This window comes from Chelon labrosus, assembly GCF_963514085.1.
Source record: "Chelon labrosus genome assembly, chromosome: 23".
NCBI classification, from domain to species: Eukaryota; Metazoa; Chordata; class Actinopteri; order Mugiliformes; family Mugilidae; genus Chelon; species Chelon labrosus.
The window spans coordinates 17,586,509-17,599,119 of record NC_140356.1 but is presented as its reverse complement, the minus strand read 5'-3'; the positions used below and the strand labels follow the sequence as shown (position 1 = coordinate 17,599,119).

Below are 12,611 nucleotides of genomic sequence, written 5' to 3'. Positions count from 1 at the left end.
AATCCATTTGCGCTGTTTTACGTCAATTATTTTCCACATTACGTTGTAAGAATTTTGGATGTTTTTATTTTGAAGGTGATTTCCGGTTATGTTTGCGCTTCTTTGCGCTAACTTTACACCGCCATTTCCTCGCGTAGCTTTCCCAAACGGTTGACCGCCCCCACTTGAGGCGCTCTAAGCGGCACGAGCCCTTGTTTGTGTCGCGAGGAAGTGGCGGTTTTTTGACAGGGCTTTCTGGGAATTGTAGTTTTACGCGAAGTTTTAGCAACCGGCTAACTACCAACTTCTCAACGCGCCGTTCCCGTCGCCTACAACTTCCAAGAATGCAAAACGGGCTGCGTTTAGATGGCGGAGAGCAATGACTGAGGAGTTTGACGAAGATGTGGTATTTGAGGTTTGTATTGCCGCCGCAGTTTTATTACGAAACGTGCAACTTATGCTTTGTCATACCGCGCGAGTTTGTGAGGTGAACGTAGACGTTAGGTGTTCATTGAGCTAGCTTAACACATGTAGCCGTGTTAAGCTAGCGTCTCAAAAAGCAGCCGTTTGCCCTGTTGCTGCGCGTTGTCAGTCCTGAACAGTGGCACATATTTGGCCGGCTGCTCGCTGTGCTTCTTGCCAAGGAGCTTTGCTGGTCATGAGAAGGGCTGAGCCGGGCTAGTGTGCGCATTGTTGTTGGTGTTTCATCATTGCTCGGCTGGTGGTTTGAAGAGGTGGGGTGGGGATGACTACGTCCAATGCGTCGGTTCTGAAAACACTCTGGAGGATGCTTGACAACATGAGCTGCGACTTCGTGTGACAATGCATGTGAGTAGCGTTTAATTGCTCCATCGGAATCTGGTTGGTTTATTATGATCCTGTGCAGATGTTCAGGTCAAGCACCCCCCCTAAAAAAACAAACAAACCTAAACACACAGCAGAGATGCTTAGAGGAATAATTTCTACAGCAGCTGGAAGAGAACTGGGTCAGGCATCTTTTGCACATATTATAGCACGGGATATTTCTCTATCTCTCAGGCTGATTTGTTTCTGAGCTTTCTGTCCTGGATACTAAACAGCACCGCTCGTGTTTATCCCTGGATTATAACATGGTGACTTGTGCTTGGACTCCAGTTTGCATGCAGGGCAGAGAAGAATTTAATCTGAAGAGGCTCAGAGGACAGTACCTGACATCTGCGGGATGAGAGTCCGATGGTTCGCAGGTTTCACATGTGAATTTATTTATTTTTTTTGTTACAGCAGAATAGAAAAGTAAGCTGCATGGGTTAGGGTGGAGACTCAACTTCTCAGGGAACCCGTGGTGATTTGCCCTCGCTTATGAGGGCGCCGGTAGATTCACAGTGGGACAGGTCAAATTACCTCATACTTTCTCTTTCTACTACTCCCCCCCACCCTTCAGCTCCTCTTCCTCATCCATCATTACTCAGCTGCTGCTCTTTCTCTTTCTCTTTCTCTTTGCAGAACTCTCCTCTTTTCCAGTACCTGCACGATCTAGGGCACACAGACTTCGAGGCATGTCCGACGGCATCACAGGAGGAGGAATCCGGCGGAGACCTCGCCTCTCCAGAAGACCCACAGAAAGCTTCAGTGAGTTCCCCTTATCCTCAAGAAAAAAATATATATATATCGCACATTCCTGTCCTCAAAACGAACAGCTGACACATCAGTTCAGTTTGGTCTCATTGAATCTCCAGTTTACTGCTATTGCTCCCGACACTGACTGAAGCATGCAAATATTGTAACAGACATTACAGAGTTATTAAAACAATGTCAGAGACAGCACATGTAAATATAAAGCCTGGTATATATACGACTGACAAAACCTCAAACGATGACAGCAACAAGAAGGATGTTATCTTAAAATTAAGTGCTGATAAATAAAAGTTGTACCTCTTATTTTCTGGAGGTGGTGTTATAAGTTTGACCTTTGACGAAAGCTGGGTTATTTATTGGTTCGTGTACATTATTAAATGTAAACATCTGGAATATCATGTTGGAGTTTAAATGTACAATTGTGTTGACAACTGATAACTTCATCCTACGATAAGGATAATTATTAATTACATTTTTGACTGATTGGCGATCGATTGAGCTATAAATGTCAGAAAGTAGAGGAAAATAAGCCTAAGTTCTTTAAGTTGATTGTTTTATCCAACTAACAGTCCAAAAAAAAGTGATTTCAGATGATTTAACCTGTTGATTTGTGGGTATTTTTGCCATAAAATCCCACATGCTCTTCAGATTTTCCTTTATTTTCATTCTGAATATTCTTTCAGATTGTCTCTTCACTTATCAAAGGCATTTGATAATATCAACAAGGCATTAAGGAAGTCAGACTGGAGTTTTTTTTACTGTTTTATGACATTTTTATGAGCCAGTGTTTAATTAAGGTCATAGTAATAAGGTCAAGATGGAGGCATCATCTCAAAATAACGTCCACCCTTGTTTCCTCTGATGAGTATCTGCATCCCCTGACTCAGGACGGGGTGTGAGAGTGTCACTGTTTGACTTGTGCAGTCAGACGGAAAAGAATTGATCTGACTATCGACTCCAAACACTGACACATATTGGCAGCCTCAGACTAGCTATGTGCACTTTGTTTACATGCTTCTCTTCAGTCAGACATGGCACGAAGGGCTCCCTACTCTCAGATGCAGGTATTTGTCTTCTCTATAAACCAGATAATATCTTTTTTTAGTTAGAAAAACTTTCTTTTCCTTTCTTTCTTGCTGTTGTCTGATTTTAAAAATGCACTTACTGAGACGACTTGCTGTTTATGTCTGTAATTTCAGCCTCCTCCTCCTCCACACCCATTGCAGTCTCCTTTTAATTGTGCAATCAAAGGATTAAAACTTGTGAACCTTGAGTAGCGCTTGCATTAATCTGACTGTTAATGACTGTGGTTTGAGGCAACCTGTGATTCAGTCGGATGAATAACACAACCCGGGATCACGTGACTCATTTACCCTGCCTCGTTCTTTCTCCTCCCCGCGACGGGAAACAGCGTTGTGTTTGCTTCTTTCAGGAACTTTCCGTGTGTGTGTGTGTCATGCTTCCTCTCTGTTGTTCTGAAGAGTTAAGAAGGTTGAGGGACTCGGACCGGACAGGAAAGCTTTCGGGGTCGTCTCTCCGTTATACGTTTCCTGGAGCCCAGATAAAGCTGGAGCCAAGCCAGAGCCGCTGATGACCACTGAAACCAGACTTATGTACAATACGTACTCTGATATTTTAGGGGCCAGGTTTGTTTGTACTGTTTCAGAGGTGGTATGATTACTGAGGTTGTGCAGTATGTTGTAAAACTTAAATCCTCAGATGTCGGTGAATAAATAAATTAAGGCTTGCTCTGTCCTGAAGACTTAAAATATACATTCGGGTACAAACATGTGTGACTCTGAGTATGACGCTTAGATCTTAAATTGAAATTTTCTAGTCAATAAATCTGAAAATAATATGAAGCCACCGAAAAATACATTCGGACATAAGATATTAACAAGATAAAACATGCCTCTATTAACTAATATAACTATTATATCACCAAATTTACCGTTTATTGTGGTTATACCACAGATTAAATGGTTAATTATTATATCTCCTTTAATCATTTAGTCTATAAAATGTAATAACAAACCAAAACAACACAAATTATTCAGTCTATTATCATAAAAGACAAAGAAAAGAATCCACTTCTTACATTTAAGAAGCTAGAACCGACAGATGGTTTGTATTTTTAACATATTGACAATCAATCCAGGGTCTGGAAGCTGCAGTATTCCCCGAGATGGCGGCAGAATACTGATGAGCTTCAACAAGACTGAACCTGGATATGGAACCGTGCTGAGAATACAGATGTTTGTGGCATCTGTACAGGATTTATATCATCTCTGGGATTAGCCACTTTGACACACAGTGGCCTACTTTGACAGCTGCCCAGTCCTGGATCTCAGTCTCCCGATCGGTAATCGATACGACTGCGGCCTTTAGACTAATAACACTTGCACGTTTACCCCTCAGAAAAGGGGTCAGCTGCTCAGTCTGGATCAATAAACTGCCACAAACTGGAGCGCACACACTCCAGATGCTGTTTTCTGCTCAGTTCCCGTGCTTTTTTTTTTTTTTTTTTTTTTTAAACTAAAAACTAAAGCCTAAGCTTTGCCATACAAACATCTTTCAGTTTTGAACAAAGCCCTTCTCTGATGCCACTCAGCGCTGTAAGCAGATTAGTGCGAAAATAAACCGCGTTCGTGATTAGGAATTACACAGTTCGTCTCTTTAGCTCTTGCAGGAAACAACATTTTAAAAAAAGGCTGAAGTTTGTAGCGTATCTAAATGTGTGGTGGTTGTACGTCTCAGATTGTTTACAGTGTTGGACCCTGGTGCTGCAGACTTTAAATAGGGTCGAGAAATTAAACAGAAGTGTGTCTGTCGTGTCTCCAGAACTAAAAGAATCCCTCCTGTCCTGCTTTATGAAAAGTTAGGTTTATATTGATGCTGGAAATGTAAACTCTCAAAGTGAAGACGTCACGTGGCTGTTACGCCACCAGTGGTCCCACATAAGACCCGTGTGCGAGGGTTTCACAAACACACATTGCACTTATTGTTGTCGCCTGAAAGAGTTTGTCTCCTGGGATACTCCTTTTGACCGTATGCACATTTGTTTTTGGACTCGAGAGGAAGCACGCCAAAATGCTTCCATAGTGGAGAAAGTGCAGAAAGCTGGACGAGATTCCTTACTTACTATAGTTGGCTGAGTTCTAACCCTGTGTGTGTGATTTTGTAGGGAGGATTCTTATGGAGGCTGGCTGAAGCCTTGTGGAGATGGAGTCCGATTCACCAGGCGGCTGCGTCTCGTAAGCTGGAGCAGCAGCTGGTAGGTAGAAGTGGAAATGGAAAGGATTGCAGCCACTTAAACCTGCAGCTCTAATTCTTGTTCCCCTCCTTGCATCCTCTCAGGATTGTGTGTTCGGCCAGTACTCGGTCAGATGCATTCTGGACCAGGACGTGCTGCTGCAGGAGGATGTGGAGCTCATCGAGCTGCTCGACCCGAGCCTGCTCACCCTCGGCTCGTCGCCCTCTGGCTCGCCCAGCCGAGCGAGCACCCTGCCCAGGCCGAGCCTCATCGCCAGGCCTTCCCTATGGTACGCTGCTCTGAAAGAAACACGCTTCAATGCACATAATGAGACACCGGAGAATATCATGCAGCACAAGCACAAACTATAACTCTTGCCTCGCCCGTCACTTTGTAGCTGACGTTTGGTTGCTAGTGGACGTTCCATGCTCTGGTTGCTTGGCTCCTTGTATATTTCCTGAACAAAATAAAAATATTGCCAGTCTATAGAAACAGAGCTAGCTCTTCTTGTTCTTACAGCTCCATCTAGGTTCATCCGACGCTCTAAACCAGCTATAAACATGTTGAATTTGGTGGTAGGACGGTGTTTTCTTTGGAAAAACGTTTGAGTACCTCATTGATCATCACCTCAAAGCTGAGACAGCTAGGTACCACCCACTTCCTCAACGCTATAAATCCCTGAATTTGAATGTTCCCGTCTCTCAGGGAGATGGCGGGCCTTGTCGGCCTGGCCGCGGTGCTCCTGGGACTCTGCTCCGTGTCTGAGGGCCTGTGGTCTCTGGCCGCTGCTCCGTGGGGCCTGGCCCTGCTGGGCTGGCTGGGGCTGAGGGGGGTCGCGCTGTGGAGACGGGGCCGCATGCAGAGGACCGTCCACGCCAGGGCCACGCAGCTCCAGTCTCTGGTTCACAACAGCAAGACGCTGACTGGACTGTCCCGCAAAGCCCTGCGTCTGGTGCAGGAGACGGAGGTCATCTCGAGAGGGTTCACCCTGTAAGTGTGCTCGTTTTTATCCAAATTACCAAACCACATGAGCATAATCAGCATCTGTGTTGTGTCAGTTCATGCATGATCCAAGTCTGCACAATGAATGGCAGTTAATTAACTTCCCTGCTCCAGTAGTTTAGGTAGACCGCAGTTTGACTAGCATCTTACTTAAATCAACAGTTAATTCAAAGAAAAAGGTTTTGGGGAAATACGCATATTTGCCTTCTTGACAAGAGTTAGATGAGAAAATTGAAACCACTCTCATGTCTGTACGGTAAATATAAATCAGTCAGTCAGCTGCCGGTGAGATGTGCTTTGCATAAAAACTGGATGTGGGGGAAAAACCTCGCCTGCTTCTGTGCGACGGTAACAAAATCCACCTTTTCACACTTTGAGTGGTTGAAACAAAAGCTGCTGGTGGATGGATTGTGTTGCCTTTGGACAGAGTTAGGTCAGCGGTCCGCCTTGTTTCCAGTCTCAGAGCTAAGCTAAGCTCCAGTGTCATACATGAGCATAGAAAGTAAATAAGTAAATAAGCATATTTCCCAAATGTTAAAGCCTTTAACTGCATGCAGTGTAGCGTAGTTAAGTGTCTAGATCGTCTCCTGTATGTCCGTTTCGTCTTCGTGTCTTGTCTTTTGCGTCGCGTTTGGTGTGTTCAGTGTTGTGTGTGCCCCTCTGCCTCTTCGGGACGTCTCCACAGTTGTATCACATTTCACTTGTCAAGTTTGCTCGACAGGGTGAGTGCGGCCAGCTCCTTTAGCAGGGCGGGGCCGGGGGCGGTGCCACGGGTCCAGCAGCTGATCGGACTGAGGAAGACCCTGTACCGGGCGCTCCGCTCGGCGTTCAGAGCCTCGCGCAGGGCCACCTGCCACATGCTGAAGGCATATCCTTTACCTGATGTAAACTAAACAATGATCCACAATGACTACTCTTGTCGTCACAAGTTTACATACAGTTTGATAGTCTTATCTCTTTCCGAGGTATTAGTCACGGCATTTTACAGCAGCAGCTCGTTTAAATATTTAAACTCTACAAGTCCAGTTGCCTTTTTTTTTTTTAAACGCTTTTCGAGTATACCATGACCTGGATGACTGAGAACTTTACCCAGCACCCTACTTTGGAAAGTCATAAACTTTTAAAACCAGCATAAACTGATGCACTCGTGGTTTTCAGATGAGTGTTGTGTGTCTTTAACACCTCCCCACGTTCCCTCTGAACTCTGAAATCGACAACGTGACCAACTACGTGTCTGCGGTGCCTCTGAAGGAGCTGGGCCTGGGCCTGGGGATCGAGCACCTGGGTGATGAACAGGCCCAGGAGCTGACGGACGACTACAGCCTGCCTGCCCTGAAGGTGAGGCCTGAGGGAGACGCCTACGGTTTGTGAGAAATTAAAAGGGTCAGAGAGGTGTAGGACTGGGAGGTTACAGCTCCAGTGCAGCACTCCAATTAAAAACCGCTCTACTGTCCATTGTCATGCTTAATATTTTACAGATGACTTTCTTTGAGGTTCAGAAAAGCTTAAGCGTGACAAGAAGGCGTGTTCGTGCTCTGACCTCAGTTTAGCTTTGGAAGAAAAAGGCCTTGAGGCAGCAGCGGCTAAAAGACTGTGTCAGAGAAATAAAGTGGTGCTGGTAATAAGATAAAGCGTTCTAGTCGTGTTGGAGCCTGCATAGCGCTCTAAAGGATGTTTATCAGGTATTTGTTGGTTTGTCCTCCTGCAGATGCTGTTCCAGCTGTGGGTGGGACAGAGCTCTGAATGTTTTCGTCGGCTGGCTCTCCTCCTCTCACCGCGCAGAATAGAGGAGGCGGAGGAGGCTGGACCCAAAGGAGACGCCTCCCCTCCTCTTCCTACTCCTCCTCCTCCTCCTCCTCTGCACCGGTCCATCTCCGCGGTGACCGAGCCCCTCCACCACGCTCTGGCCAGCTGCCTCGGCGAAGTGCAGCGCAGCTTCGACTTCCACCGGCACTTCGAGACCCAGCCGAGGACGACGGGCTGCGACAGGACCGGGCGAGCCAGGGAGAAATGCCGAGAGCTCAACACCCTGCACACCTCCATCCGGAGCCTGCAGCTGCACCTCAAGGCCCTGCTGAGCGAGTGAGAGGCTCACACAGAAAGCCACCGACTAACCTCATTCCACACCTCCCTCAAGAGGAGATGAGACGTTAATATCAGTGCAGGGAATCTGGGTCATTGCACCGGCAAAGCAGCAACAGTACACAGCAGAAATAATGTTTAAGGTTTGATGGATGTTCTTGAAAGAGAGAGAGAACTAAGAGATTCAGATAAAGTAATGAATTAAACTCGTACCATTCGCTTTGTTTTTACACACAAAGACAAAGCTTTAAGCGATATTCTTTGTAGACAGTTGCTCGTGGATGTCCCAGGCTCTGGTTGCCTAGGTAACTTTCTTCTGTATTTTAAACCTCAGATGTTTCTGAGTGAAACAAACGTAAAAATATTTATAACGTAGGGACGTAGCGAGCTCTTCTAGCCCTCATTGCTCTCTGTTTGAAAAGAAAATACCATCAACAGCTTCGCTTCTGTTTGGTTTCGCCTGACGCTCCTCCTCCTCCTCCTCCTCCTCCTCCTCCTCCTCCTCCTCCTCCGTCTTTGATATCTTCAGGATGATAATCTTGGAGGACGACCTGGAGAAGCTGATGGTGTCCAAGGAGCTGACGGAGTTGACGTTTGATGGCTACAAGGACCTCAGCGACCGGCTGCACCAGCTGCAGCCGCACATGCAAGCCAGCACGGGCTGCTGGGAGGACACCATCGGCCAGGTGGAGCGCATGCTGAGACGGGCCAACGCCTGTACAGGTGAGCGACACTTTAATTAAGAGCCACACAGCCTCTAACATAACTCAGTAAAACATGAAAACAAAATAGCGATAACTCCCGTTGTTATCGTGGTGGCTTCACATTAATTTACTGGAGGGGCTATTTTTAATTTCCCACCATGACTCAAGCCTGTTGTCAGTCATGGAGGAAGTGTCTCCTCAATGTAGGAGACAAACCAGAGCACAGCTGTGAGTACAGCCACCAAGCTACACGTGTTTGAGGTCATCCGTTGTTTTCAGTAACGTAACCGTCTCAGCAGGTAATGAAGGAGGTCTGGAGCAGTGTGGTCCTCCTCTACCTGAAGTTCCTGCTTCTCCTCCATCCTACCCCCTGATCCTGGACAGAGACCCAGTTCCAGAAGAGCTGGTAAAACCTTTTAGACTGATTTTACAAGATTTGCACTTATAAAATTTGACGCTAAAGCATAAATTCTTCCAACCAGGAGTGGGAGGCCTACGTGTCCGACTCGGACTCCGACGGAGAAGAGGCCGGGGGCTCGTGGGCTGACATGTTGTCGCCGGAGGAGCGGGAGCGTCAGCGGCGGGAGAGGGAGGAGTCCCGCCGCGTCCTGTCGGAACTCAAAGCCGTCCTGGGCTTCCGTGCGTCAGAGGAGGAAAGGATGAAGAGGAAGCAGCTGCTCTTCAACGACCAAGGTCTGCCGCTGGAGATATTCTCGGACGAGGCTGGTTTTTAGATGGAACAGCGAGGCCTGTGTGTCTGCTGAGTCTCAGGATGACACTTCATGTAATCTTCTGCTGCTTAATCCACGCATGCAAAGTTATTAATAGCACAATGATTGTCCCAGGGCCTTCTACAGACAGCCATGCACTGTTATTTAATTAATGCCTCTTAGTTACGTTGAAACAGACAGTTGGGACACAAAGCTTTACAGTGAGAGGCTTTTAGCAGGATTTAAAGGCAAGGTTGTTACCCTTTATTATTTATTCACGTTTTCAGAAGACGAATCGCTTTGAGATTTGTAATAAAAGGTCAAAACTACCGATAAATTCACCCTAAATGTTGTGTATGTTCTTTCTTTCAGCTGCTGTGACGCCTTCGGTTCGCGCTGAGAGTTCAGATCCTGCCACAGACGCACCAACCTCTCTGGGCTCAGTGGAAACAGCCGATGAAGAAGGAAACCACCTATCGGAGCGCTCTGCAGGAAACGAAGGGGAGGAAGGGGAAAGAAAAGACGGCAGGGTGAGGCCTGACCCCTCCGCAGACCCGGTGACGGAGTTCAGCTGTGGTTTGGAGGGAGGGGAGTTGGGAGGAACTTCGGTGTGCGGCAGCAGAGGAGGAGGAGGAGGAGGAGGAGGAGGAGGAGAGTCAGAGCTGCACCAGTATGACGGCGTTGTGGAGGAGGGGGAGGGCCAGAACGGTCTGGACTGTTTCCTGAAGCCCAAAGTCACCGCCGTGACTGTGATGGACAGACTGACGGAGATCCACGGCTCCGAGGCGCTCAGCTTCAGCTCCGTCCTCGCCGCGCAGGTGGCCGCTCGCTCGCACTCGCTCGTCAACATGAAGGAGCAGACGTTCGGCGACGATGATGATGACGAGGAGGAGGAGGAGGAGGAGTATGAAGAGGGAAGCGACAGACATTAAACCCCCGAAGCTTTAACCGAGCACTGAGCAGAGACCGTATTTCTGTCTTGATTGTCTTTTATCGACGGGTCCGTGTTGCGTCTCAGCTGTTTCTGACGCGGAGCTTCTTCAGATCTCTCGTCACCCATCATCCGTCCATCGTTACCGAACATGACACACACTACAACTTTGCTGTTTAAAACTCAGGTACCAGAACCACTAAAACAAAAACAAAAAAACACGACCTTGCAGTGTGTCGAGGTCAGGAGAGCAGAATGTCCGCAGTTTACCCGGTCACATCCACACCGTGTATATTCATCACAGTCATTCAGTAGACGTACAAGATTTTAAATGCAGTTTTCAATACAAGTCGGAGGAAGGTAATTCTCTCAAGGTGTGACGAGACGGAAAACAAATCTTGACTGCTGGACTGTTTGTGTTTATTTCCTCTTCGTTATCGTCATCATCATTATATAAAGTGTAATTTGTAATTTCATGCAAAGATTTCTTTTTAATCAGCATGGAGCATTCAGCCTTGTGTACATACTCCCAGAGGTGGAGAATAATCGAACAACGTACAGGGCACTTTATTAGGAACATCTGTGCAGTCTAAATGTGGTACCGTCTACTTAAAGGTGTCCCTAATATTTTGCCCCTCCTCACATCTGTGTTCATGTCTGGGACAAAACAGGACTTTTTAAATCCACTTAGACATTAATAATAAACACAACTAGATTATAATGTTTAGGGAAGCGGACTAAGGCTTGTAGGGGTCACTGGTTTTAATCCCCCTGTACATTCGTGGTGCCCTTGAGCAAGCCGTCTAATTCCTCAAACTTCTCCCTGGGTGCTCACGACATACTTCAAATTGCATAAATTAAATGCGGAGAACAAATTTGCCCCACTGTGGGGTTAAAATACGATATTTAATTAATAATTCATGCTGTTCTGGATTGTTTTAGATTGGTGTTCCTAATAAAGTGCTCGTTAAGTCTATATATATATATATATATATATATATATATGAAGACAAAACACCAGGACATGAATCTATAAATCTATAGAATCTGGATTCGACAAGTTGGATGAAATAGAGGAATATGACAGGTTACAAATAGGTTATTAATAAGGAAATAATAAGTAGAGAGGAAATAAAATGTGAAGTGAGCAAACTTATTGCGGTTTCTACATTTTAGCGGCAAATAAACACAAATAGTCCAAAGGTGAAGCTTCCTGTCTGAACACACGCTGTACAGCAGAAGGTTTAACTCAGCTGATTTACCCCCTGTGGGAAGGAGAGGGAGGGGGGGGCTCAGCAGGAACAGGAAGTGAAATGCTATTTTTACTATCAGCTGGTTATTTATGTCCGCTCCCCCCCCCCCCCCCCCCCCCCCCGTTTGGTTGTTTTTTTTGTTGCGATCCATCTCTGTGCTGTCTGACGGGACACAATCGGGCTGACGACGTGGACTTTGGGATACGAGAACGATTCATGAAGTCCGACACCATGTTTCTCTGTGTTTACAGGGGCACTCTCAGTGGAAAGGTCTCTCTTTTAAGCGTTAAATTTAAATACCTGGTACGGGTACGGTTCTCTCTTTAATGTGAGGGCGATGTATGTTCTATTTGAAGAGTCCAACAGCCCTGATGTTTGCCCCCCTCCCCCCCTCCCCGGTCTTTATTGTCACCGTGTCTGCCTTGTCCCCCCCCGATCCCTCCTGCATTTTCCAGCGTGAAATAAAATACCATTCTGGAAATGTGTTTGGTGAAGTCTTTCCTCACGCTCGAGTTTCACCGTGGGCTTAAAAGAAACAGGTTTGGTCGGTTATTTGATACGCTTTGCTTTTGTCTGACCCACAACAGCTGCTGCGCCCTTTGAACTCCCCCTCCTTCAGCCGGAGGCTCACACACACACACAGACACACACGCACACACACAGACAAATGCAGTGGATAAAAGTTCAATCAAGTTTTGTTCCAAGTTTCCTTTTCATCCTACTCTTTTACATTTCAGAGGGTAACGGCGTCCTACACGGAAAATACACAATAACAATAAAATCCAACACTCCTCAGATGATTTTATTGACTGAAGTCAAAGAAATTTGTGACTATAAAAGCAAAATTTAGAAAAATAATACAAATCTTTTATAGTATTACTTTTCTTTTATATTCCTTCTTCGTCCATTATTCCTTTAAAGGTGCCTCGGATTAATCTTGTGACCGAAACTGAACTGAACTATCAACAGGAGAGTCTAAACTAGCCTCACCTCAAACAGCTGCAGCAGTGAAATAACACATTCATGCATCAGTTAACAATCAGAAGTGGAATACTTTTTCAAGTTTTTTCACTTCACAACCAC

General features: G+C 46.1%; 1 protein-coding gene across 1 annotated transcript; it reads left to right on the top strand.

The window, feature by feature from the left end:
- Positions 1-321: 321 nt before the first annotated feature.
- vezt (vezatin, adherens junctions transmembrane protein) lies at positions 322-11,624 on the top strand. Its single transcript, XM_084573245.1, has 12 exons — positions 322-394; positions 1,462-1,587; positions 4,778-4,867; positions 4,951-5,135; positions 5,552-5,836; positions 6,570-6,732; positions 7,052-7,186; positions 7,557-7,930; positions 8,460-8,653; positions 8,931-9,040; positions 9,117-9,327; positions 9,717-11,624. The coding sequence occupies exons 1-12, from the start codon at positions 359-361 to the stop codon at positions 10,274-10,276; spliced, it is 2,469 nt and encodes an 822-aa protein (XP_084429371.1). The 5' UTR covers positions 322-358; the 3' UTR covers positions 10,277-11,624.
- The last annotated feature ends 987 nt before the right edge of the window (positions 11,625-12,611 follow it).